Source organism: Nipponia nippon, unplaced genomic scaffold (assembly GCF_047370975.1).
Source record: "Nipponia nippon isolate SJK-2023a ecotype South Korea unplaced genomic scaffold, ASM4737097v1 scaffold_3, whole genome shotgun sequence".
NCBI lineage: Eukaryota > Metazoa > Chordata > Aves > Pelecaniformes > Threskiornithidae > Nipponia > Nipponia nippon.
In genome coordinates, this window is record NW_028262347.1 from 108,504,236 (window position 1) to 108,531,886 (window position 27,651).

Genomic DNA, 27,651 nt, shown 5'->3' on the forward strand with positions numbered 1-27,651 from the left:
AGTAGCTGTTTTTTGCAAAACGTCAGGTAAAATATTTGAGGCCAAATAAATTACTATAATGTTGTTGTGGAACTGAATTATAAAACTAGTAGTCCTTTATACAACCTTAAGAAAAAAGCTTTAAAAAGATCTTTTGCCTTTGTAGAAGAGCATATTGGCAGTGTGTATAAAGCAAATATAGTAAGTCCATTTGGAGCTCATGCTGTACAAAAGTCAATATGTGCTAGTAATTCTCTATGCTGGCTTGTTGGATACTGCACTTTACATCTGGGACACTCCAGAAAACTTTCATCAAGAAGGCTTGAATGTTTCAGGGAAGGACTTCTGTCGTACGTGGTCAGCTTCTCTTCAAACACAGCTTGCAAATCTTCTCGTGGTTCCAAACGCCCAGATTCCTGGAGTTTCTGGAAAAGGAGAAGCTTTAGTGCAAGACTAGGGCATATGTGCACTGATCAAATACTGTAGGAAAAAATATTAAGGTTTGATGGCACGCAAGCCTTGTGTGTGTTACAGCACTAAGGGTAGAATTTTAAAGATGGCTAAATGCAGTTATGCTACTAGTGTTACTAACAGAGGGCCGGTTCTACAATTTCAACATCACATTTAAATTAGATTGCAGGTAGCTTTTCTGCAGACTGTTTAAGACAGGTTTCCCACAATGTCTGACTGAGGATCCTTCCCCAGCCATCTTCCTAGCCACCCACACACTATCTTTCCTTAATAAAATGATGCCTCAGTCCGCTCTACGTAGGGCATACAGTTACCTTCCCTAAAACCCTGCCATAATTTTCTCTTCTCCTCCTGATCCCACGCGTGAAGTTTGTGCGTGAAGGCTGTTACTAACTGTAAAAGGCACCTGGTTGTCTATTTGACAACTACTCCTCCAGCTTCTTAGCACAGAGAAACTCAAAAGCTGTAACTTCCCTGCTCTGCCCAAACTTCTGCTCTGCTGCCAGCAGAGAGAAGGTTTTCTGGTGGCCTCCCCTGGCAGCAGCACCAACTGCGATCCTAGCAAGCAAAGCTCTCCCAGGGGCAATGCATGATTGAAGAACATCCATATCTCAGAATTCATTCCATTCCCTTCCTCATTTGAGAAAATGCTTCCAAGTTGCATACAACTAAGAGGGAGAGCAGTCTGGCAGAGTCACAGAATTCCTCTCATCTGCAACGTGTTAGGAGCTTTTACGTTTATCTTCTCTGTAAAGAGCACAGCGGCCCCAGACCTGATCTAATGAAGGATACAGATATCTGATTTCCATTTTGAACCTCATTTAAGTAAGTCCAGAAATGTAGTTTTGACAATCCTGTTCAGCTATCACCTAATCTTGTATGATACCTTATTGTAAAGTTCCAGAAGCACCAACAGTCACAATGCATTTCTGCTCAAGACCAGGGCAATCCTGGATATGACAGAGCAAAACAGATCAATGGCTTGCTTAATACTTAATCCTTCCCTACAAATTTGTCCATTAAATCTAGGGCTCAAATCTAGGTGGCTTTCTTTGGGCTTATTAAATAAGCAGCAAACAGACCGTGGCCCTCACAATACAAATGTCCTTTTTCATTGTAGTAGGGAGCTTGTCTTTTTGGAAATGACAAACCCAAGTTTTAACGACCCACCCATCCTGTATCAGGTGGAGGTGGGGGAGGAATTCAACTTCTGTATTTACAGCTTGTATCTTGTTCACTAGCAGCAAGTCTGAGCAGAAGCATACTGCAGCTTTGTCATTGTGCAACAGACAAAACTAGATACCTGTTGTGATACAAAATAGTTATGTTCCCTGCTCTGGAACCTGACTATTCTGGATCTCCTGCAATACAAGTTCTCCGTGCATGCTGTAGAAAAAAAAATGATGACTAGCTAGTTGACATAGGGTTCTGCAGCTTGGGGCCGCAGACCTAAAGGATGTAAGGGCCTACAGTGAATGTCTGATGACATTAACAGAAGACTCACTATGCTTGAAATAAGATCCCGAAGTGAAAAGAAAAAGTGAAAAAAATCCCTGACTAAATTCACCTGCAAGTTATTCAGTACATACCAGAGGTTCCAGACGGGTTATTTGCTCCCTGGCCTTGCGCAGTTCCTCAAGGACTTTGTTTAACTGATGCTGCAAGTTCTGGCGATCAAGCTTTTCACTCTCAAAGTCTGTGGTGCATATCTGAATCTGGCAACCCCCCAAAGGGAAAATTAAAGAATTAAAGTCAGAATTAGGGGGGTGGGGGTGGGAGAAAAACATTTCCCTTTTATATATTTAAAGTAAGTTTTACTCTGCTATCATATCCTAAAATGGTATGTAAAAAAAAAAAAAAAAAAAAAAAAAAAAAAGAATCACTTGTTGCTTTCACCACAGTGAAATTCATACGTGCCCAATTACAAATGTCTTCTCCCTTAGTAGAGGTGGAGTTTGAAGTTATTTTAGTTGGGGGGTATTTAAAGCTGTCTTGCAATCTTAAAGTGAACATTTTATAGAAAAGCATATAGTGCAAGTTCTCATTAAAAATGAGAGTTTCTACTCCAGGATCTTGTAGCAAGACAATTTGGACAGAAATGATGGGTAACGCTGTACACCCAAGCTTAGCAAATAAATGTAACTTTTTTCCCCCAATAACATCAATTAGATCTGTAAGAATGTACTTGGAAGAAATAAAGAAAATGGAGAAGATGGCAATGCCATTATTTGTATAACTTTATCAAGTGTATGTTACAAAACTTCAACGAGCTGATTGATTTTAGGATTTTTCCCATATCTAATCTGAGGCTGTACAGTTGAACAAGTGATTACAGAGAGAATAGCATCAGGTTTGATCACACCCTCTTATCTGTAAAATGTTACAGATTTTCCTTTTGACAGACACATCAGAATTTTTAGAAGCAGAGATTATTCACAGTTGAATATTCATGTCTAATTATTTAATATACTACTTACTCTTAAATTTGAAAAGTTAGTCTAGAAAGCCTTTGTGCATAATATAGATTAAGTATCAACATCTTAGTATATAATTCGGTACCTGTTGTTCCAACAAAGCTATCCTAGTGTGTTCCTCCTGCTGTTTAAGCAATGATTTACGAAGAAGTTGCACCTACAAGGCAGAAAAACATTTGTAATAAAGAATTTCCATATACAACAATTAATGAACTTAAATAATGAATCTAAAAAGGGATCGAAGTAAACTTTTATATTCCAACGCCAACAGAAAAATACATGCCTGTTATGCAACAGCCAAACCCAATAAAAAAAAAAAAAACACAACACCTTTCATTATTAACCAGTGAGAACCAGCCTGTGTTTAGAGAGCTAAACTGTTGTTCTGGTTTTAGCTTACTTTGGTGCCTAGTAAATTTTATTCTCATATTTCAAATTTCAGTTCTACATTGCTTTGTTATTGACCACAAACTTCTCCAAGTAGCAAGTCTATCTTATTTGGATGCCCTGAGGACAGTCCTTCAAGGAGGACTTTCCAGTTTGCCTACAGCAGATACATGGTCATGATTTCATGTCCAGAAGAAGAAACAACAGGGTGTTTTTTTTTTGTTAGCGTCACCATGCTGATAGGAATATTCCAAGACACCACTGTAACTCTCCATGTGGGGGAAGTGGCAAGTCCTCATGAGTATTCCAAACAAAAGGAGGTAAGCACGGAATATTTTTAAATACAAACATATAGCACAGACATGTCTTCCCCTGCCTCTGATCAGCCAGAGTGGTTAAAGTCATTGGGCTCAAAAAACAAGGAAGGAAGAATTAAGAACTTCACATATGAACATCACAGTGCTCTCTGGGAGATGAGCAAGCCCTGCAAACAAGTAAAATCTGATGTGAAAGCAACAGAACAGATATGGCAACAGTGTAAACCACATGTATTGATCAGCCTGCCTGACAGGTACTTCTTAGGCTTTATAGGGAATTACAGAACTCTTCTCAGTGGTTTCTACCATAGCAGTCTTCAAGACAGTCACAACTTAAGGTCCATCCTATTATCTAGCCATTGCTTTCTAGTACTCAGGTATGCCTGCATAGTTCTGATCTGTGGCATCATACAGAGAACCAAATGCAGCAACTCATCTGAATGGGAAAACAAGCAAAATCCAGCTGCATGACCACAATGGTTGGCTGGGGGCACTATCCAGGGCCACAGCTGCTTATCCAGTAAGTATGAAACTACAAGCCCACATGGGTATTTGTAGCACCCAGGTGACAGCAAATATCAGTGATATTCCGTAGTTGGGACCGCATGATAAAATAGCCTGTATGGATTTGATTTTTTACCTTTCCTGTTCTCATTTGCTATTAGGCTTGAGGATGAACTAGAGTAGAATCAATTAAGTATTGTCTCACTTCTCCCTTGTGTCCCACAAGACCAGCAAAATCAGTGAACAAATAAGTTCCTTGTTTAAACAAGGAAATTTCACAAAAGTTTGGATTTTGATTCAAACAAATATATTAAAGAAAGAATTCAGTTTTAACCACAAGGATAGGTATATGTAAGGAACAGTTACCAGAGCAAGCGAGTGATGGTCCATTCTGATTAAGTATGACTTTTCAGCTCTCTTGGTTCTTTGCTAATCATCTTAAACCTCCAAATGCATCCACTTACCTGACATAGAAGATCTTCAGACTTTTTCTTTTCTTCTCTGAGCTGTCCTTTAATAGTTTCATTTTCTTGTTTTAGTCTCTGCACTTTCTCTCCTTTCATTTTATTTTCGTTTTCTAGAGTCTTTATTTCAGCAACCTGTTGCGACTGCAATAAGGCACTTAAACTCGTTATTTCTCGTTGTGTTTCTTCATACTTCTTCTTGAACTCGTTAAGTTCAGATCTCAGCTGGGTTACAGTGCGTCTTTCAGTCTCAAGATCACTCTTAGCAGTTAGTAACAGCTGGTCATAATGTTTTTGCTTTTCCTCTTGTAGATGACCTTAATGAGTCAGAAATAATTGAGATAGTAATGTGTGTGGGGGGGAATCACTTAAAAATCAGAACACCAAATCCTTGACAGCATTTTAAGGTATATTGATAGAAATTGACATTCTAGGCTATTACACAGCTCACACTGGCACCAAACCTTAGTTAAAACAGATTTCAATACTTCTAATGCAGTAAAGTCTCTTTCCCAATATAGTTACGGGAAAACTGCAACTTGGCTTGCATGTAGTATTCTGTGCTACAGCCACTTCCCTCACTAACCCTTACAGCAGTATTATATCCTTTGCCCTGACTACACAAGCTCCATGACCTGCACATAGTTCTTATATGGCCTCATGCATTACACTGACGCATGGGAATCAAGGCCCAAAGACGCTGGATTCTCACTTCCAGATTTAGGCTCCTCAGCCAAGGTTCTGGCATTACTCCCTTCCCAGAGATACCCTGGGGATCTGATGGGCTCTACTTCACCATTGTTAACCAAAGCCATTCAGTTGTCTTTTGTTATCCGTTGTCTTTTGCAGACTATCTTCTTCAAATTGTATGCCATCGTTTACTTCTAAATTGCAACTAAAACGGGGTAGGGTAGTATTTTTGATTAAAAAATGCCTGCTTATTGGCAAGTGACTGTTACTTAAACCAGAGTTTGAAAAATTTCTGCTTGTTGACCCAAGAAAAGTTTAGGGGGGGGGGGGGGGGGGGGAAGAGGCAGTCTGTAGAAACTCATTAGTAATACAAAATATACCTAAAAGCAGAACAAGGAATGCAGAATTTCACAGGCTTTGCCGATTTTTGCCACTGTAAGTTTCTTGACTTTGATACTTTTCCTATTGAAGGCTTCCCCTCATTCTTCAAAGTGTAATTTGCTAGGGAAAGTTTCTTACTTGACTCTTCTCCCTCCCCTAGACTATGAGCTAAGCCTTACCTTCTCATTAGCAATACTCCTTTATAGGGTGGTGAGATCTTCAGAAAGATACCAAGTTTTTCCTTGGAAAAAGCTGTCATATCTGCTTTCAACTTGTATAGCTAGGTTCTTAGAAACTTGGATCTCTGCTACTATCTAGCTGCCTGAAGAAGGGAACTTTGTTCTACCCTTACTCCTAGTGTCACTTCTAGTCTCCTGGGTAGTCTGCCAACCAAGCTTTGACTGCACTGAGTTACATTTCCTGGTGGGCTACTTCAGTCTGCCTCTAAAATACTGTTCATAGATTTCTGAACAGCACCAAAACAAGATTATGATATTTTACTGTTTTCCATAAAGTTTCAAGCAGTAATACAGAAACCAAAGCACTACACATGAATTACTAAGTGGTAAAATATCTGTGGGCATACTCTTACTCCAGATGATGCTATTTAATGAATTTACCTCGCAGGTCAGTTGCGGCATATGTGAAATTAATAATTTGATAATAAGAAAAGCAAGCCAACTCCTTTTGGTTCTTATGTTTAACATGATTTTAATTTTATTCCACATGCTGATCAAGCACAGCTCAAGTTAATCTGAATGCATGGTACTGAGAGGGTGCTCATTATTGAGGAACTGCATAGCACGGAAGTGAGCTAGAGGTGGCCAGATCCATATTGCGAAACACACTTTTGGACAGGTGCCAAAACCTACCACAGGTTTTCATGCCCTGCAAGAACTGTTCAGGTGAGTAAAGAACGTGGCAGTCTTGAGTCATTTTTATAATATTTATTTTGAAACAAAAAAATTTAACCCCCCTGATCTACGCCTAGTTAGTAAATCCTTAATGGTTCCATTATGTAGGTTGAAAGTGTACTTTGAAGGATGGGAGACATACACATATTTGCCTCAACACTTTCCGCAAACAGAGAGGTTGCTAATAGAGCGTCAAGGCTGTTAAAAACCATCTTTGAAGCAGATAAGAACATGAAATACTGTCGATGAAGTAATGTAGCTAGATAACAGGAAGCAAAAAAATTTTACTTAACCAAGTTTTACCATTAAGAAACCAAAATGTTGAGAAGAAAGTCTTGATTTTGTTTAATTGTGCTATAATTTGTTTTCAGAAAACTTGCTCTATAGATAATTATGGTTTGGGTCACTTGTGGGGAAAAAATAAAGTTGATACCTTCTGAACTGAATTCTTTAGATTCTTGTTGGCTAACTATTTCTGACTTCTGTTCAAGTTCAAAGATCCTTCCAAGCAGTCCCCTGACATACGCTTCCCGTTGCTGGTCATACAGTAGCCACTGTTGGTTTTTCTCAAGAGCCTTCAGGAAAAGGAACAGAAGAACAACAAAAAAGCCTCTGGTAATTTCAGATTTTAAAAGCATTAGTCATCTTAAAAATGTTAAAAGTTTTATATTAAACAGTTTAAAGATAAGCTAGTTAATTCTGCTGCAAACTGTAGTAATCTTCTCTGTACAATAAATAAAACCCATCTTCATTTGGAAAGATAAGTCAGGTTATTGAGCATAAGTTAAAATTGCAGCAATATTAAACACTGATTGGTTTATTTCTTGGAACAGGAAAATGACAAAAACAAAGGCTTTCATGAGTCATACCCAGATTACGAAGAATTAACCTTTCAATCTTAAATATAAAATAAAATAACAGATCTTGAAAAAGAAATAAACTAAAACTGTATCATTACAACTTGAAGTTTGTAAGAACAAGGACATGGATTTTATATCTGATTGGATCATAGAATTATTCAGGTTGGAAGGAACCTCAGGAGGTTTCTAATCCAGCCTCATGCTGGCCCAGGCAGTGTCAGCTCCGAGGTCAGACCAGGTTACTTGGGGCTCCTGTTTTGTCAGCAACCACTTTGTTCTGATGTTCCAAGCAAGGTTTTTAAAAAAATGATGGAAATACTGTCTTTTTTTTGCAAGTCTTTTTTTAATTTAAATTATTGTCTTGTCACACAATAATTTTAGGTATTACATTTTAGAGGGAAACATACCCTCTGAGGTCCCATACTGCCCAAAAATGTACATGGTGATAATTTACATTCTTATGCATCTTGATACAGGTGATTTATACTTGCAGTGTTGTACATGAAACTTACATCTTTCAGTTGTTTTTCAACTTCATAAAGATTAGTCGGTGATCCAGTGCTGTTTATTACAACTTCCTGCAGACAAAGAACCACCTGTTAGTGTTCTTTAAAGTAGATGGCTGAAACAGTAAAGCTAGTCCTGTATAACTATTAATCTCACATAAAAAGCATAAGAATATTTTAAAAAATGGAAAACAGATGCATACATGTACATGTGCCTTTTGTGTTTAAAGATCTTTATAGTCTTGGTTTTTTTTTAAAAAAGGATCTAAGTTATGTAGAAAACCATTTCATAGATTTAAAATAAAGTCTCCTGGAAGATACAGGACAAAGATTTACATTTAATTTACTCTATAACTCTGCAACTCATAGTTACATTAAAACATTTCCTAAGAAGAATATCATGTGTCTTCTACTGAACTGCTATCTTGGAAGACCTGAAGGATGCAGGAGAACTTCTGAAAAAAGAAGATATTTAGGGTATTAATTAAATACACAAAAAAAGTTAAGTGTTTGTTCTATTTTCGTATCCTCATACGTTTGACAATAAGCTAGACCTACAGGAATTGTTGGGGAAAGCTAGAGACCTTGACAACTTCATTGGGATAACAGGAGGATTATAAACATCTGGGAAACCATGCAAGCCTGTCTGGAACCATAAGGACATGCTGACTACTGGTTTTCTGACATCTAATCCACAGTAGAGTGCTTAAAGTATGAGTCGGAGAGTTCTTTAGACCCATCTAAAACTAAACAGCATTTAAACAGTTACACTTCTTTCATAATCTGACATGTTTACTAACTGCATGATAGAAAGGTTTTTGAAATTGTGTAGATATAAGTCAGAGGGGACTAAGAAAGGAAATAAAGGAAATGAAAAAATATAGTTTACTACACAAATTCAAGCTACTTTTTTCCAAAGTTTTCCTGTGTTGTTTGGAACTTGATTTAGAACATGCTTTATAGCTGAAAAAATACAGGAGATCTTTGAATGCAATTATTGAACTTTAGCACTTCCTAATAAAAATAGGATTTAGAGACACTACAATTGCTCATTCCTATTTCTATAAACATTAGAACTCTTGTCTCAGCAAAGACTTTCTCAAAATTGTGTCATACAACTGTTGTTTCCATTTCAGAGTATACCTGCTGCTCATACGCCACCTAGCAGTTTCAAGCAGCATTGCTAGACTTGTTCTCAAGTTTTCCAAGACATCCAGTCAAAACCTCAGTCAAATTTTGTTGTCCTCTGTTGATAAGTCAGTAAAAGATTTAAAAGAAAATTCTGATTTTAAACTAAAAGATATTTTCTTAGTTCATTGACGAAAATATCATGGAAATCTGTTGAATTAACATACATTTAAAATTCTCTAACAAAGTTCAGTCTCTTGAAATTGAAAATAAACACATTGCATTTAAAGTGGTATTTCCCAAGATACTCCATTATTAGAAGCAATACATATATGTATTATCATTGAAAATTAGTAGATTAAGATATTTGGCTATGTATTTGGCTAAAGCTGGATTTCTAGAATTACTCAACTTCCCTGTAAAGCATAGGGAACCAGCAGAGCATGGGGAACCAGCACCATCTTCAGGTCAAAAGCTGGAAAAGACTTATAGGCACCTCTTTTAATCATAGAACGCTTTGGGATGGAAGGGACCTTTAAAGGTCATCAAGTCCATTCCCCTTGCAATTGGCAGGGACAGCTACAACTAGATTAGGTTGCTCAGAGCCCCATCCAGCCTCGCCTTGACTGTTTCCAGGGATGGGGCATCTACCACCTCTCTGGGCAACCCACTCCAGTGTTTCACCACCCTCATAGTAAAAAATTTCTTCCTTGTATCCAGTCTAAGTCTACCCTCTTAGTTTAAAACCATTACCCCTTGCCCTATTGCTACAGGCCCCGCTAAAAAGTTTGTCCCCATCTTTCTTATAAGCCCCGCCTTGAAGTACTGGAAGGCTGCAATAAAGTCTCCCCACAGCCTTCTCTTCTCCAGGCTGAACAACCCCAGCTCTCTCAGCCTTTCCTCATAGCAGAGGTGCTCCATCCCTCTGATCATTTTTGTGGCCCTCCTCTGGACCTGCTCCAACAGGTCCATGTCTTTCCCACGCTGAGGACCCCAGAGCTGGACACAGTACTCCACGTGGGGTCTCACCGGAGCAGAGTAAGGGGGCAGAATCACCTCCCTCGACCTGCTGGCCACACTTCTTTTGATGCAGCCCAGGATACGGTTGGCTTTCTGGGCTGCAAGAGCACATTGCCGGCTCGTGTCCAGCTTTTCGTCTATCAGTACCCGCAAGTCCTTTTTGGCAGGGCTGCACGCAACCCCTTCATCCCCCAGCCTGTACTGATACCGGGGATTGCCCTGACCCAGGTGCAGGACCTTGCACTTGTCCTTGTTGAACCTCATGAGGTTCACACAGGCCCAGTTCTCAAGCTTGTCCAGGTCCCTCTGGATGGCATCCTGTCCCTCAGGCGTGTCAGCTGCACCGCTCAGCTTGGTGTCATCTGCAAACTTGCCGAGGGTGCACTCGACCCTGCTGTCTATGTCATTGATGAAGATATTAAACAGCACTGGCCCCAGTACGGACCCCTGAGGGACACCACTTGTCACTGGTCTTCATCTGGACATTGAGCCGTTGACCGCTACCCTCTGGATGTGACCATCCAATCAATTCCTCATCCACCAAACAGTCCACCAATCAAGTCCATATCTCTCTAATCTCGAGAGAAGTATGTTGTGGGAGACCATTTCAAAGGTCTTACAGAAGTCCAGATAGATGACATCAGTAGCTCTTCCTTTATCCACTGATGTAGTCACTCCATTACAGAAGGCTAGGTTGGTCAGGCAGGACTTGCCCTTGGTGAAGCCATGCTGGCTGTCTCAAGTCACCTTCCTGTCATCCATGTGCCTTAGCATAGCTTCTAGGAGGATCTATTCCATGATCTTTCCAGGCACAGAGGTGAGGCTGACAGGTCAGTAGTTCCCAGGGTCCTCCTTTTAAAAAATGAGTGCAATGTTTCCCTTTTTCCAGTCACCAGGGACTTCACCTGACTGCCATGACTTTTCAAATATCATGGAGAGTAGCTTAGTAACTACATCAGCCAATTCCCTCAGGACTCTGGGAGGCATCTCATCAGGTCCCATAAACTTATGTATGTTCAGGTTCCTCAGCTGGTCATGAGCCTGATCTTCTCGTACAGTGGGAGGGTCTCTGCTCTCCCAGTCCCTGTCTTGTGGTCCATCCACTCAAGAGGTGTGGGAAGAGAGGCTGTCAATGAAAACTGAGGCAAAAAAGTTGCTGAGTACTGCAGCCTTCCCCTCATCCAGTGTTACCAGTTTGCCAGTCTTGTTCATCAGGGGGGTACACTTTCTTTGACCTTCCTTTTCTGGCTGACATACCTGTAGAGGCCCTTCTTATTTGTTGCATCCCTTGCCAAGTTCAGCTCCAGCCACACCTTGGCCTTCCTGACCCCATCCCTACACAACTGGGCAACATCCCTATACTCTTCCCAGGATGCCTGTCCCCGCTTCCACTGCCTGTGCATTTCCTTCTTGCCCTTTAGTTTGACGAGCAGGTCTCAACTCAGCCATGCCAGTCTCTTGCCTTCCTTTCCCGATTTCTTATACCTGTGGATCCAGAGCTCTTGTGCTCTATGGAAAGTGTTTAAGATCTGCCAGCTCTGTTCTGCTCCCTTGTCTCTGAGGGCAGTTTCCCAGGGGTTCCTATTGACTAACTCCTTGAACAGCTGGAAATTTGCTTTCCTACAATTCAGCAGCCTGACTTTACTCTTCACCTGACCCATATCTCTCAGGACTGCAAACTCCACCAGTGCATGATCACTGCAGCCCAGGCTGCCTCCAATCCTAACATCACCAATTAGCTCGTGACTGAAGCTGAATTAGGTGAGGAGCTTAGTTTGTCTTTGTTAATGCCCCATGTCTCTTACTGCTGCCTTCTCAGTCTATTTAATCACTGAGCATACAAACTCAAGAAGGGCATAATATCTGCTTAAGCAACAGTGGATCATTTCATGTAGCACCACTAGTCATGCCACCTGCACGTGAGCTTGAAAAAGCGACCTTGCAATACAGCATTAGAGAATTCCCTCCCCAGCTGCATTGCCTGAAGCTGTGCTCCCTGATTGTTCTTCATTTAGCATTCAATCTGGATATCATCTCTCTTCATACAAGATATTTCAGCATGCAGTGCAACTTGTAAGAAGATTAAAAATCCATCCTATTTTATAACAGATGTCAGTTCTTACCTGGGATGCCTGAGAAGTAGCAGCTCTGTTTTCACGCTCAGAACATTCTGCAGTAACAGTGGATAAATTACATTTTAACCGGTTCATTTCTTCCGATAGAGAACACAATAACTGTTCTCTCCTTTCTGCCTCCTTTGTTTTTTCCTCTAGTTGACTTTGTAACAAGGAGACTTCACTATTCTTGTTTTTGGATCTAAGCTTGTCTTTCAAGTTTTGGATTTCTTTGTCCTTCTCTCCAAGAAGATGGTTGTGTTTTTCTTTTTCTTTTTCAAGGGAAAGTATTTTCTAAATGAAACAGAATAAAAGAGTGACACAAATTAATAAGTGTCAGTCTATGCAACAAATGCATTAGGAAGTTTACAACAGTTTGAGAAGATACTCACTTTGAAAGGTTCTCTCTTAGCCTTGGATTAGCTGAGAATATTACTTTTTACTCAAAACAGACAATACTACAGTGATCATCTGAAATATTTCAAGTGATAGTAAAAAACAGTCTGAAGCAGATGAAACAAGGAAAGAATGCAAAGAACCAAATTTCACAGACTTGGTAGGTACTCAGTTTTGTATATGAATACAGATCACTACAATAGATGAACCTTAGAACACAAGCAGCACAGCAACTCTTGAACACTTCCAGTGAAGAGGTTGACAACACACTTCTTAGTGTTGGTTAGCATATTTAGTAGCTTTCGAGAAGCAGCAGAGCCTTCTTGCAAACTAAATGACAATAAGTAAAGTTACAAAAGAGTTATAATAAAGCATTCAGGAGAAGGATCCTGTTTTCCAAATTAACTGGCCTTTTAGTTCCAAAATATGCTTTAGTAGATATTTTCAACAGGCACTCTCTTTTCAGTAGGCCTCCAGCACAGGTAATTATTACATAGCATTTGAGATACCTTGGTACTCTATGTAAACTTCTGTTATGATAGCGTTTCATTTTCGATGAGAAAGGTTGATGTTGAAATCCTACATGCTGATAACAAGTTGTCAGAAGATGACAGAGAAACTGAAAGAAATTTAATTTGGTCACATACTAAGTCCTGAACTTCTTTCTCTGCAATCACAGGTTTACCTTGAATGAACTACACGGCACGGAAATTGCAGTGTCTTAGTTTCTGCTCTTCAGTTGCAATAGAAGAATAGTGTGGTGAAGTGATTACAGTTTTATTCAGCTATAGCCGAGTGGGAGCTTGAGAATATAGTTCAAGCAAATACTCAGCACTTTTTGGCATGTTCTTAGGCAACTGTTTGTAAACACAGTGTTCTTTGCAGGAAATGCTCAGAATAATTCCCTGGAACCAAACAGTTGGGCATGCGAGGACAGGTCTTCGTGGACTAATTGGCACCTCTGGCCTCAAGTCTTTGTATTTAACAGCCTTGTCAGATGATTGTAATTTGATTAGTTCAGTCATCGTTGAAAAATATTTGAGAACAAAAAAGTCAAACTAAAACAGCAGTGACATGAGAGTAAACTAAGTTTTAAGAGGAAAGATTAGCATCTTGCTTACAAAGTCAGACATACTCAGACTCACGGTAACCGTGCACAATTAGGACACCACAAACGTCAGCTCGAGTCCGAACATGCACCTCACCTCTAGGAGCCCCTTCCTTTCCGGATCGGTCATTTTGCTTTTCCCTTTCAGGATTTCCTCCGCTGATTTCCCGAGGGCTGCGTTCTCCTGCTTATGCCTCTCGAGATCATTCTCAGGTCTGGAGCTACCCGACTTTAAGCCCCACTTGCCAGTAATTATGCCTTTGGCGGTCTTGGAATTCATCTTTAAGCACCTATAAAAAAATAAACGCAGCGCTACGGAACAGCGATGCCTCCCACCAGGCAGGAGAGGACTTCTGACACGGTTTTAGTCAAGCACGGGTAGCGCAGGGCTTCCCGGCTCCTGCTGGCGGCTCTCGGACCGCGCCACGGGGAGCAAACGGGCCTGTGAGCGCCCCGGGTCACGGCGGGGAAGGGGGGCGCTGCCCGCCGGCGGCGGCTGCTCTGGCCGGTCCCGGCCCAGCCCCGCTTCCGGGAGTTTGAATCCCGCGGCTCCGGCATCGTCACTTCCGCCCGGGCCGCCTCACAGTGGAAGCGAGGGCTACAGCGCCTCCGATGGGTCAGAAAAGGCGGGGGGAGGGGTTAAAGAACGCTTCCGCGAAGCCGCTGGCCAGAAGGGGCGGGACGAGCAGGCGTGGGCGGGGCTGGAGGGGCACGAGCTGCCCGGCGTTGGGGTGGCCGTTAACGGCCGGCGGGGGCGCTGCCGAGTTCTCCGCGGAATGCCTGAGAGGAGGCTCCTCATTGGCTGGCGTGGGCGGCCGCGTGACCTGTCTGGCCAATGGCATGGGGCCTTTCTGCTGCCCACCTCGTTCTTCTGCTTCAGCGCACGTGCTCGGGAGCGGCCGCCGTGAGGGGGCTGGGCCACTGTTTGTCTCTCCTTTGGAGGCCATAATTAATTTTCCCTTTGAGGGGATTTCTGCTTCGTTGTGAAAGCGGGGTTGTAGAAGGAGGGGTGGTGGCAGGTGAGCGCCCCCTCATGTTGCTTCCCACCCTCCACGAGGCCTTAGTTCACTCGCTGTTGGGACAGAAAGGGCAGTGGCTACCAGCTGCCTAGGGCAGCAAGCCTGGCCTGTGGTTTTGGGTGTGCGCCAGCTGGGGGACTTACCTGGGACCAGGATGGGAGAGGGCGGAACAACCTGCCATGATGCTTCAGCCAAGTCTTCCGAGTCCTCTTGGTGCTGTGTCTTCAGTGTCTTTATCCTCGTTCCTTCCTGAGCGTGTTGGCTTTAGATTACTTTTCTTCCCCATCAATCCTCTTACTCGGCTACCCAAAATCTAATCATGTTAGAAAGGAAGCAAGGTCCATCTTGGCTTCAAAAGTAATAAGCTAGGATAGTTCTTGTGTGAGCGTATAAAAACTAGGCTGAACTTTGTCCACATGACTCATTTTGTTCCATCTTGCTGGCTTCCCCTCTCATCTCTACTTAAAAACACATTTTGCAGTGGTACTGTGCACCACTTGGTTTTTTACATCTGGTCTGCAGCTGAGAAAAACTGCTGTAAAGCTGAACACGGGGTAGCTTAGAGCAAAGAGTTCTTTTTACTGATCATGTAAGTTTTACCTAGTGTCACTTTAGTGGAGTCTACTGCATGTATTTATGTTATGACAAAATATTTATAGGCATCCAAACAATACAGAGGGTCTTCTCACATTTTTGCACGTATTTTCTTAATTCTTCTTTGTTTTTACTTATGCATATATATTTTAAAAATGTCTCAAGAGATCTGCTGAATTCAGTGTGTTAAATGTGGAACCTGTAGTATTTATTCTAAAAATAAAAGTAGTTGTTCCAGAGCATAACTGAAGGGGGAGCACTTAAACTATTTTTGAAGACCGTAGGTATGTGATGATACACTGACACGGAGGCAAGCTAGAAACATTTACAAACAATGAAGTTCTAAAAATTAAGAGGAAAAAAATATAAGCTATCGCGAAATTTAATACCTTGGTATACCAAGAGGCAGACGTGATGTATCTTGAGTACTGGAATTGTGCTTAATGTTCATGTTGTTTATGCTTATTCTTGCCTTGGTTACTTACAAGAGATTCATCACACAGCTTAAGAATAAAAGCAACAAAAAAATCTGCACTCGTTTTTACATTCTGTCCTTTCAGTTACTGGGTTTCACTAGCGAGAGTGTTATTTTTTTGTGCGGCAACACAGAAGTTGGTGTCAATTTACAGGTACTTTTTTTTTTTTCCGTAGCCTTCAGTAGCTAGTCCGTCACAGACCCACCCATAGACCTTCTTTGCTGTAAACCAGTTATTCCCTGCCTCCTCTTCCTGCTAGCATTTCAGTCCAGAAGTTAAGGAGCTTGAAACTTAAGACTTCCTTGAATTTCTTTGGTAACAATCGACATTTAGTCAAGACTGGAAACAATGCTTCGGGTGATTGTGGAATCTGCTACCAATATCCCTAAAACCAAATTTGGGAAACCAGACCCTATCGTTTCTGTTGTTTTTAAAGGTAAGGAAAACTGTCATAAATGTACTGAGGGAGGAGGTTTTCTGAAGGATAGTGCCCTATGTATGTATTTGAAAATCTGTGAAAACATGTTTTCCTGAAGTTACATCTGATGTAACTTTAGGGAGGACTTTTTAATTAGAGTAACAGGAGTTACCTGAATGAAGTTTGAACTGGGTGGAGTGCATTGGTCTGTTCTGGCCAGCCGTGCTTCTGTTTCGGGATCCACATTTTACAAGCTTTTGCAAAGGCTTAGCCCTTTGCTTTAAAAAAACAAATTAACTGCATAGATAAATCCACTTTTAATTCTGGTATTGAAGATTACCTTGTTTTCTATCTGAAAAAATCATTCCTCTGTCTTCATTACTTTGCACAGCCACTGCTCACTGTTACACCAGTTTTTATTGTGACTGGTTTATTGTTATTACCAGCATTTTGAAAAACAGTAGTACCATTACTGAAGGTGTTTGGTTTTGTTTTCACAAACTGAATTGCACTTTAAAATTTTGCCTGTTGAGATTATTTAATTTAAAATAAAGATTTAGGAAGGAAACCACATTTTACACTTCCATTGCTCATCAGATACATATGGGAGAAGGAGAAAACTGTGTGATAAAATTAGCATTTATATGTAAAGCTACTTACATATTACAGTATATTTTACCTGTTGCCATCATCTCCTCACTTGGCTAGACTAAAAGAACTTGATTTCAAGTATTGGTTTATCTTTAAGGTGCAGAAACCTCCAAGCAATTTTGGATCATGTAATATATTAAACCAAACTCTGACAAATGGTCATCTTAATTCCTGGGGACCTGGTTTGGAAATGATATTTCCTAAAGTATGAAAAATCATTGCAGGGGTTCATCACCTTTAGAAACCGAATTTGAAATCATGATGTTTTGCTGGAGGCTGGAAAAGGACAAGGCGCGTCCAGTATGTTAACTTCCAAAAGAAAAAGTTTTCGGATACTTTATTTCAGCGTCGGAAAGATGTGATATCATTCCATTTCCTTTCTTTTCCTCCTCTCTTTCAAGTTGTTTTTTTACCCCCCTCTGTGTTAGGGCAGGTGGCTGAGCCTGTCTCAGTAGCTTTTGGAACTTCCTAGTTCTTAAAATATGATTTTATTTGCCCTCCAAAAAGTGCTGTTACTGGTGTACTGTAATTTCTCTGGTTTGTTCCATTTGTTTCTGCCGCTTCCTAAGCATTCATATTCTCTTTTCAGTTCCTTGTCTTTCTCTTTGCTTTCCTGTCACGGTTTTGCCTTTCTGTGTTACCTCTTTTCCTGCAGTTTCATACTCCAGAGTGGTTTATGCCTTCGCTTCTTTATGCCTTAAGTGTCTGTTTAATTCCTCCTTGTAATCTTTTGTTCCTACTGTGTGCTCTAATGCAGTTCAGTTTTACCTAGTAAATGAGTTACACATTTAGTTTTTTCTTCTGCATTGCTGGGTTTGTTTCTCAGTCCTTCAGTTATCCAAACACAGGAATTGGGCAAGCAGACATTAAAGGAATGAGTTTATATTTATCCTTTATGCGCTATAACTGGGATTTTTGATGTTCACAAACATGCTTAACGTTGTCTTAAATACAACTTCATAATTGTGACAGTTTTTTAGTAGGATATTTAATTTGTCATTATACCTGCCACTTCTTTTTATGTGGTTTTACTACATACCAGCTGTCTGATGTTTTGCTTTCTGTCCAGAGTGATTCAAGGGGGCCAGAAAATATCAGGCTTTTGCCAGTTATTGAGCAGCTCTGATTTAATTTGTAAGTGGAGTACCTGGTTGCCAGGTGCAAGGCCATAGGGATGATATCTGAAATATGTTGAACTTCTGGCTGTTTATAGATGTTTTTTATATAGATCCTGTTCCCCGTCACCCTGTTAGTGTGTAGAGATGGGAAACCAGTCTTATTTTTGGGAGGGTGTATATGTCAAAAGGGCATCAGACTTCAATAGTACTCCATACCCACTGTAGCTCCTGGGGGACATAAAAAACGCTATGGGGAGTTTATCTTCTAGACTGGAAAAAACTCAGGCGTTTGCAGGACTTTGGCCATAGCCCTGCAGTACATTTTCATGTTCTTGTTTGACTTTGGAATATTCTTGGAGAAGTCTTACAGCACTCATTTGACAGAAAATTAGTGTGGAAGTTGACATTTCGTTAAACAGTGTTATGTTCGTTAGCTTTTTCAATCTTTAACTTCCATAGCCTTTGCTGATGTCAGATTCAGTAATTGTGCGACTTCAATGAAAACACACAGTGTGTCTCAGGATTAGACCTTTATGGCTATGCTGTGAAGAAAAAGGCCATGATCCTAGAACTATGAGTATGTAAGTGACTGCAAACTTTATATGTTAACACACATATGTTAGTATAGTTTCATCTATGTATAGAATAATCAAATTTGTATAACTAAGCTAGTTACAGACTATACAGTCCGTACAATTAATGCAGTGACATATATTAGGTACATATTAAGAGGAAACAGGCCGCTGTTTCTGTTGTGATATCTTATTTACAATAGAGGGGGTTTGTCCAAGCATTTGACTTTTTTTTTACACATTTCTGTTCAGTCCAGTGGGATGGAACTTTTCTTGTATTTACTTTAAGAACAACTCACTGTTCAAAGAGAACTACACCCTGAGAGTAAACGAGTATTGCTGTCTGGAACTGGGTGCTGTTACTGCAGGATTCTGTCGTCACTCTATGTGAGACAAATTATTATTCAAAGTAATATGAAAAACTGTTGCCATTTGCTGAAATGGCACTAAGTGGTAATGATTAAACCAGTACAGTTCTTCTGGTTTGTCAGATATACCAAACTGGAGAAAAATGTCTCAGATTCTTGTCTTTGGGTGTAAAAATTGACACAATTGCAAATGTGTAGTCAGTACTAGGACATTTAGTGCTTTGATCATTCCTTTTCACTGCTTTATTCAGCTTTATGCATTAAAAACTGATGTGAAGTGGCATTCAGTTTGTTTGGGCCGACTTGAATAAAATTTCTTTTTCCATTTTTTGCTTAATCTAAGAGCTTTCCAGCAGGCCTGCAGTAGTTCATAGCTATGTTAGTTTATATTTCAGTGTGTGAAAGAAGAGAGTATTAGTGTAATTATTCACTAAATTTATATTTTCTGTTTTGCAGAGAATTAAATTACCCTAACTTTAATTTCCTGGGTTTTGGAGGTCTGCTCATTTGATCCTGCGGTTGCCGCCACCATGCAATCGTAATTCTTCATTCACAAAAGTATTATGGAAAACTTAGTGAACTAAAATGTGATTCCCTCTTGAATCTTAGACTTAAGACTGTTCTAAAAGATAATGTTTGCTTCTGCTATTCCCCACCTGCTGAAAATGATAAAAATGCTAGTTATAATAGAAGAAAAAATTTAAGATGTAAGCATTGGTTGGTTTGCAGTACTGTCATCTTTCTAATGATGGAACAGTTATTATTTAAAGAGCTCATCTTGAATGATTTTTTTGAACACTCTGTCATCTCATTGACTATCACTAAGTTCTTATTACATTCATTTCCAGTTGAGAAAATTAAACAATATGTGGTAGTATAATGCCTCTATCAAGATAAAGCAAATAATGATTTCTTCTGCAGTACTAAGGTTATTGTAGTTAGTTTTTAAAGAAACAAGTATATAAGCTGTCCTACCTGTATCCATTATCATTTCTTACTCTTATTTCTTGGTAGGGCCAAACTAAAAATGATGACTGGCCCTGTCTTACAGTTTATCCTGATGTGGTTTACAGTCTTGGCTACTGTAGCTGACTTCATTAGCAGTAGAGGAAGGCAGCCTGAGGACCTGAATCTCATGTGAGCTCCTGGCATAACTGGGCAGTCCATCTTACCCTGCTTGGCAAAGGTTGTTTTTGGTGGGGAGAAGAAAGCTCTTTGCCAACAGTTTAAAAAACAAACCAAAAAACCCCAGTGCATTAAAAGAATGATAAAAAGTGTAATAAAAAGAAAGTCAGTAAAGTGAAGAAAATACTTGCAGAATACATGCTCGAGGAATGTGAATGCTACACTCAGACTGAATAAAATTACAACTAAAACCCAATGTAAGCTGTGTTTCCCAGCATTTTTCATCCAACTTTCACACAAATGCATAACGCAAAAAGGTTTTTTCCTAGTATAATCTAGAATGTGCATATTGTTAGTGGAATCATAAATCTTACTCTTGTTTTTATGAAAATGGATAGTCCAAAGTGGAAAATTTTATTCCTTGTCGAGAATTGTCTTGACTGTTGTTCAAGCCAGGGCTTTCCTTACCTTAAAGAGTTACATTTGAGCTTAGGCAAGGATCATAGGACTTTTATCCATCAGTTCTGTCAGGATCAGGTCTGTGATTCACTATCTCCTTTACAAAGAGCTGCAACTGTTCCTTTTTTCACCAGCACTGAGAATATCTTTTCCCTGACTCACAGCTCCTATTTGTAGGGGGACTTGGAGTACCAGTGCCAAACCCTAGATATTCTGGGATACTCAGTTTTGAAAACGCTTTGTGTCCTATTAGATAACATGAAGCTGAATTTCTCTTACTAGCATGTTAATTAGTTCTTTGTTCCGCAAAATGCGAGTCCACAGCATGGTATGTTATGAATGCTCTTTCCTTTGTGGTACAATGTGAGTCAATATCCTGTATAAATTGTAGACAATTCCTGTTACATAAATGTGAGTCAGTTCTCGCAATTTGCAGTATGGGCTGACTTTTTTCTTTCAGTACATCCCACTCTTATCCAATAAAAAGAGCCACCACAGTCTACTGCTTGAATACTGGGTATATGAACTTGCCCACGTGGCGTATCTTTACTCTTGCTTCCCAGGCCTTTGCAACGTTTTCCTGGCAAAGTATAGCCATAACTTGTGAACAGTAAAAATGCTATTACCTTTACTGTAGCCCTTAAATACACGGAGCGTGTCTGAAACTTAGCCTCCTTGTTATGGCTGAGTATTTTATAGATCAGCGGTTAGTTTACTGACTGTATTTAAATGTACTTATTTGTTATCAGTAATATATGCAATTTCTGTTTAGAGAGCTGCATGTTTGCCAGCATGCTTTTGTGTTTCTGAGTGTCGTGTCAAGACTTGTTTGCCATCGGAGCTGTATATGTATAATGCAACTAAAAAGTAAAAATAAAGCTGTGGCATGTTACTTGCTTTGAACCTATTATAAGAACAGAATTTTCTTTCCCTTTTTAATAGGTGAGGGGGGCCTGCAAAGGGCCTCTGCAACACTTCAGTTGTATTATTCCTCTCAGGAGAAAGACTTTGAATTGAAATGCCACACTATGTCTAATTTGCAACACACCCTGCACTCCCATGATTTGTAGGTAGACCAAATGCAAATTTTACCATGAAGTATAGAAAATATGTAATTTTTAGGCTACAGTGAATGTCAGTGCAGTGATCTGCCTAACCTCTGGAAACCATTTTTTCAGGAAGGACTGCGTTTGCTCTTATATGCATGTGTATTTCTGCGAATATTTGCTCATTTAAAGCAGAAGGTGCTGACACTGTAAGCATATCTTCTTAAGATTTTTTTTCCAAGTGATTTTATTTCAGAGCTAAACACTTACAAGTATTTTGTAACTCGGATATGGTAAATGTGTAACATATTTTCTTTACTACTGAAGTATATCACGCTGAGGTTACTGTTTGGTTTGATGTCTCCAAGTCTTTTAGTCTGTCTTCTTTCATCATTACTGAAGTTGCAGTCAAGGGTCATCAAAGGTTGAGAAACCTAGACATTAATTTTGCTTTTTGGGAATACATCTAGCTATGCTTAAACAAAACAAAATAAAAAGCCTAAACTACTAAAATTGCCCAGGGGACTTTTTAATGGTAAAATGTGCAGCTGCTGGAAGAGGCAAAAAGAATTGGAACATGTGGTTTAAAGCTCAAGCTTTCTTTTGAAAAGTGAAAGGAAAAATTGTGATATTTGTGTAGTGCTTTAGCAAAAATAGATCATCACACTTTGTTTGTATTTGCAGATGAAAAAAAGAAAACAAAGAAAATTGACAGTGAACTTAATCCTGTTTGGAATGAGGTAATGTTTTTTTAATCAATTCTTGGTCTTCTTTAAGACAAAACACTTGTAAAATTGGTAAGTCAATTTCTACAGTTATGAATATAGATTAGAAACAGGAACTAGCGATATGTGTGTTCTTTCAAGGTGTTAGTAAATGCAGATGAATGGATTCATCTTGCACCATGTGTTACAATTCATTAAGTAATGTTTCTGTGTACAAGTAGATGGATATCTGGTGAGTTTGCGGCCTGGTTTTGTTCCCTCTTACTTTGGGCCAAATGATATTCAGCCATTGCTTAGCCACATGTATGGGAGCACAACTGGATCCTTTAGTATATACTAGGAAAAAACCCTACAGAATTAGAATGAATCATGTATTGAAGTTCCTCATGGTTTATTTGTAGAACTGGTCCTATTTTGCATCTTCAGTAATGTTTTTCTTGGGGAAAATGCTTTTTTAGTAGTGTTTTTTCACAGCCAGAAATGAAAGTTAAAGATTATTCTTACATTTTATAATTAGGAATACAAAGAAAGGGAACCTACAAATATTTGTCTAAATTCAACAGCGACTGACTTCAACCAGTATTGCAGGGGAATAGTATCAGATCTCAAGAATAATAAGAAAATACTTATGTTAGTGTGAGGAAGTGGAACTGCAAAAGAGGTTATGGCTCAGTATTAAACAATTTAGTTCTTTTTCTGTTATTGTAACTAGCAAATCAAGAATGTGCTATGAGCATGTTCCCAGATTTTTAACTCTGCTTTTGCAAATGTAAGCTGGTCTGGTCTGTCTCTCACTAAATGCAAAGTTTATGTCTGAATAATTCTGTTATATACGCTACTCTGCTGTTAATTAATTTACACATAACTTGTAATTATAATCTGGTTTTGCTCCATTTTTTTTTTTTTTCAGATTCTTGAATTTGACTTGAAAGGAATTGCTCTGGATAATTCATCTTCCCTGACAGTTACTGTGAAGGATTTCGAAACAATTGGACAAAACAAGTATGTTCTTTTTTTTTCCAGTATTAAACACACTTTCAATACAGAAGTCCAGGGAAAAAGTGGAACTGGTAATTGCTGGAGAGAAATGATGGATGCAGTTAGATGGTTTCTGATGTAATACCTACTTGTAGCCTATAAGCCAGTGGGCTTTCCATCCCTTACCCGTTGGATTGTTACTCTGAAGCAAAATGTCAGCTTTCTTTTTATGCTTAATTTTAGACATGCTGAAGCTAAATTCAAGGAACATTTTAGGGCATTTAAGGCAGAATTTGGGTAAAATTTAGATCTCTTCACCTATTACTGTCATTTGAAAACTACAGCTGCCATATTTCAATTGGTGCTTACTTGTAATAAAGGTCCTTGTGTAACTAGATTTATGCCACTATGGATAACCTGGTGCAGCTTGTCATCTTGCAAAATGGTGCAGGGCAGTACCCAAGACTACTATACATAATAAGTGTCCAGAAAGTAGTTCCGAAGAACTCTTAATTGGCGTTCTCAGAGCACAGCTGACGTAAACCACCAAAAATTACAAAATGCAGTAAAGGCTCTTAACCATCTTTAAAAATCTCCCTGAGAGGCTATATTTTATGTCACTTATTTAAGTCTTGCCTAGGAAGAGGGGAAGCCTAAGTTCAATTTCCTATCTTGTCTGGAGGGATTGAAGTCCTAGACTCATGTCCTGGGAGACTGACTTAGTCATCAGGATAAATATGTTGGATAAAATACAAAAACTGTCTGGGGAATGGAATCTGGGTTTCTGGTTTTTTGGGTGTCCTAGCTAGTGGGGTCTATGAAATGTCATGTTCTTACTGTACTCTTCCTGGCCCAAGGAATCATGAGTTCTCTGCACGGTTATTAAAAAGCTTGAACTTGAAAACAGACGTAACTTCCCCAAGATCGGTTTGCAGAATTTTTTTTCGATGTCAGATGGGAGAGTAAATTCTCTCACACTGAGTAGGGAAATTAATCTGTCTCCAATTGTTGGCCAAGTGCTATAAGCTTCAGGCTTATTATATATATATAAGATTGGCAATGCTGTTGCTACCTCCTCTTCTGGTTATATTTTAAAAACATTGTTTAAAAATGGATTGAAGATTTTTTCTTTGGATGGTGGTTTGGGTTTTTTTGTCTTGTTTTGTTGTTTTTTTAAAAGAAAATATGTAGTTTGATATTAAGAGAGTCTTCTGTGAAAAGTAAATTGAATAACCTCAACAGAGGAAGAAAATTGATATCTAGCTTCCCATTCCTTAGACGAGGACTCTAGACTGTTATAAAAATGGGGTGGGAGACTGCTGAGAATTGCCTTTTCTGACATTCATTTCTTGGAAAGGAAAGGCAGAGACTCCTACTATCAGTAAAGGATTTAGAGTTTAGGTTTTCAGCAGATAGAAATACCCATTTTCATGATGCCCCTAACATGCAGGAATTTAAGGTTATTTCTCTCCTGCACCATTTCTGTTTTGGTTAGTGCTTTTAGTGCATGTCAATATCCTTGAATCCTATTCTAAAAGTCTAAATTCTACCAGTGCAGTATGTACAGCACCTATATACCTAAAATTGGGTTCTGCATTTTTCAGACATCTAAAAATCAAGTATTCATGGGATCGAACGCTGTAGATATTTTTGTGTATAGTCCTTTTTTTCATTTGTGAGAGGCTAAAGGAAAGTTTTATTTGTGTAGTTGTTTGCTGAGTCCTCAGTGCTTAGACAAAAACTTCATGTAGTAGTAAGATGCTTAATTTTAGTTCTGACAAAATCAGGTTTTATTATTAATTTTAGAGAACTGAAGATGATAAACAAACAGTAGCTATATCTATGTCTGCCTGGAAGGATATCACACAAAACACAAATAGATTTCCTTCAACTACAAAATGAAAAATATATCTAGTTTTTCCACATATGAAGTAATTGCAGCACAAAAGGTGCACAGAGTTTATGATTTTCTGGAATTTTTTTTGTTTTGTTTTTTTTTGTTGTTTTTGTTTAGTTTAATCTTGCTGTTGAAGACACTGAGAAAGGAGCCACCTTGAATTGAGGCTTCTATCTTTAGGTGAAAGGAGGACGACATTATAAAAAGTTTGAGAGTACTGAAATGCTGTCAGGGGTCCATGTTGGCATTTAAACATTTTTTGTAGATTTATACTGTTACAGAATAGGAATATGTAATAAGAAAACATGTAAGTAATTAAGGTGTCTTGTTCGACTAACTTTTAAGAGTAATCTTTGTATTTTTCAAACTTTTTTTTTTATAAGAATAGATTTGTTCCTGTGAATTGAGTTGATAGGACCTTTTGACTGTGGCCACTGCAAAATTTTTTGCTGTGAAAAATTAAAATGGTATAGATGGGAACACTAGAATTCAATTAATTCACATTCTATTAAAAAGCATAATATATAAACTTTAATAAAGCTGGAGGGTACTTTTTGTCATTTTGACCTGGACTTTGAGGTTCCTGCTGTACTTGTGAGGAAACAAATACATAATGCAGACTCTAGCAAGTTTTATGTGGTTTTAAACATAAGATGATAGAGATTTAAAAAAAAAACCCAAATGTATCTGGAATTTTGTAGGATTTAAGCTTTAATTTAATATCAGAATTGGAGGTGTACAGGACACCGTAAAGCAATGCATGCAGATCATTTCAATGAAGAAGACAGAAATTAGTGGTTGAAATTGTTAGCAACTTCTTGTGTTCTGCATGCCATTTGTTTTATGACTTGTCAGACAGAAATAAACCTGGTTCCCAAAATCAATTGCAGGAAAAGGGTAAAGTCTTGGGTGGCGGCAAGCTAATCAGAAAGCTTTTCTTTTAGATAATCTACAGCAGGGACAGAGTGTATTATTTTGTGTTGAAACATGCTTGTACTCAAATCTCTTTCAAAGTCTAGGAGTTCTTTCTTAACACATGTAACAAGATAAAGCTTCATCAACGTGTTTAATGTTTAGCTGTCCCATAGTGGTTAAGATCTTCTGCCCATCTCTGCTTAAATCATAGGATTTTTGTCTAAAAGAGGTAAATATATACATTTGGACAAGCATCACTTGTAGAGGTATTTTTTAAATCTGTGCACAAAAAAAGAACAGCTTATCAAAAATGAGATGCCAGTTCCCTACTTCTTTGTATAAAGTCCTAGATTTTAAACAAGGATCTATTTCTCTGTTTGCTGTGCTCTCAAGCTCTCTCTTTTCTGTCAATGCCAAGTAGTGTTGGCTGTTGCTATTTTGAAAGGGAGTATGGTATCATGTCATCTTCTTTCCTTTTCTTTTTTGTGGCAAATTTGGATATTTTATGACACTGAGCTAGGCATATATTAATATTTATTGATAGTAGTCCACTTCCATTGCTAGCTTTTCTTTACTACTTTCTACCTCCTCCCAATATGTGAATTCAGGTTTTTACAATACTCCAACAGCTCTGTCGTAAAACCATTTTGAGTCAAGCTGATGCCCTCAGATCTCTCATTCCTGAGATTCCTGTAGGTCAGTAAAACAGGAATGTATTGCATGCCTCTGACTTTAGGGAAATCCCAGAAATCACAGAACTTGATATAGGAAAGCTTGCCAGTAATCAGAATTTTGTAATGGGTTTTATAAGGTATCAGAAAATAAAGGAAGGTGCTTATCTGAAGCCCCTAAAATGTTTCAGTCTGTACGTGGGTTCAAAGTTAAGCAGGCATTTTTTTGTTTTCCAAATTGTATTTGTAAATATCATCTGGACTCATATTTGTAGCGCTTAACCCCCAGCTTGTGCAAATGCCTGTTTGTTTTGCTTGGGTTTATGCACTGGAAATTGTCCACCACTTACCTATTCTGTGTACAGTTTAAAAAGTAAACCGGTAAAATTCTTTGGGAAAGTGACTTCCATGTATGGAGCTGTGCAAAAATACATATATATTTATATATAGTCCATACCAAAGGCAGAGCAACACCTTCAAAGTAATGCTCTTCAAAAATAAATCCTCAATAACCACCACATACTTGCAGTGTGTGATGTGTTTGGAAGGGCTATTGGCAGGGAAACAGGATAAGAGGGTGAGAAGTGGGAAACACATGAGCAGGCTTCCTGACTGTAACAAGATAATAGGAAATGTCATCTTGGATTTCTTTTAAAGACACAAAGCACTGTAACAGCAGAAGAGATTTGGTATTAATGAACATTCGCATTTAGACTAAGGAGCATATGAAAAAGGGAATGTGGAATAACTTTCCCATATATTACTTGCATGTATGCATAACCTGTGCTTCTGTAGAGTTACTGATTCTATTTACTAATACTGAGTTTGAGAGAGATTTAGGACTACCATATCATACTTTTGCCATTCTTTCACAGTATCCTCTTTTAATACGTAAGAAAAAGCCTA

The 27,651-nt window shown here is 39.0% G+C and overlaps 2 protein-coding genes across 5 annotated transcripts in view; one reads left to right on the forward strand and one right to left on the reverse strand.

The window, feature by feature from the left end:
* Window positions 1–27: 27 nt before the first annotated feature.
* Window positions 28–14,234, reverse strand: CEP55 (centrosomal protein 55). Its single transcript, XM_009465415.2, has 8 exons — window positions 13,811–14,234; window positions 12,219–12,503; window positions 7,954–8,019; window positions 7,015–7,156; window positions 4,597–4,913; window positions 3,010–3,081; window positions 2,040–2,165; window positions 28–404 (listed from the first exon to the last, which is right to left on the reverse strand). The coding sequence occupies exons 1-8, from the start codon at window positions 13,991–13,993 to the stop codon at window positions 198–200; spliced, it is 1,398 nt and encodes a 465-aa protein (XP_009463690.2). The 5' UTR covers window positions 13,994–14,234; the 3' UTR covers window positions 28–197.
* A 1,822-nt stretch (window positions 14,235–16,056) lies between these two features.
* Window positions 16,057–27,651, forward strand: part of MYOF (myoferlin) — a 73,197-nt gene continuing 61,602 nt past the window's right edge. For all 4 annotated transcript variants that reach the window (XR_015706390.1, XM_087765006.1, XM_087765004.1 and 1 more), the window contains exons 1-3: window positions 16,057–16,238; window positions 22,244–22,299; window positions 23,195–23,286. Coding sequence is in view for 3 of the 4 variants with exons in the window: in XM_087765006.1 (XP_087621132.1) it covers window positions 16,151–16,238; window positions 22,244–22,299; window positions 23,195–23,286 (236 nt within the window). In the remaining variant the exon portion in view is untranslated. The remainder of the gene's footprint in view (window positions 16,239–22,243; window positions 22,300–23,194; window positions 23,287–27,651) is intronic.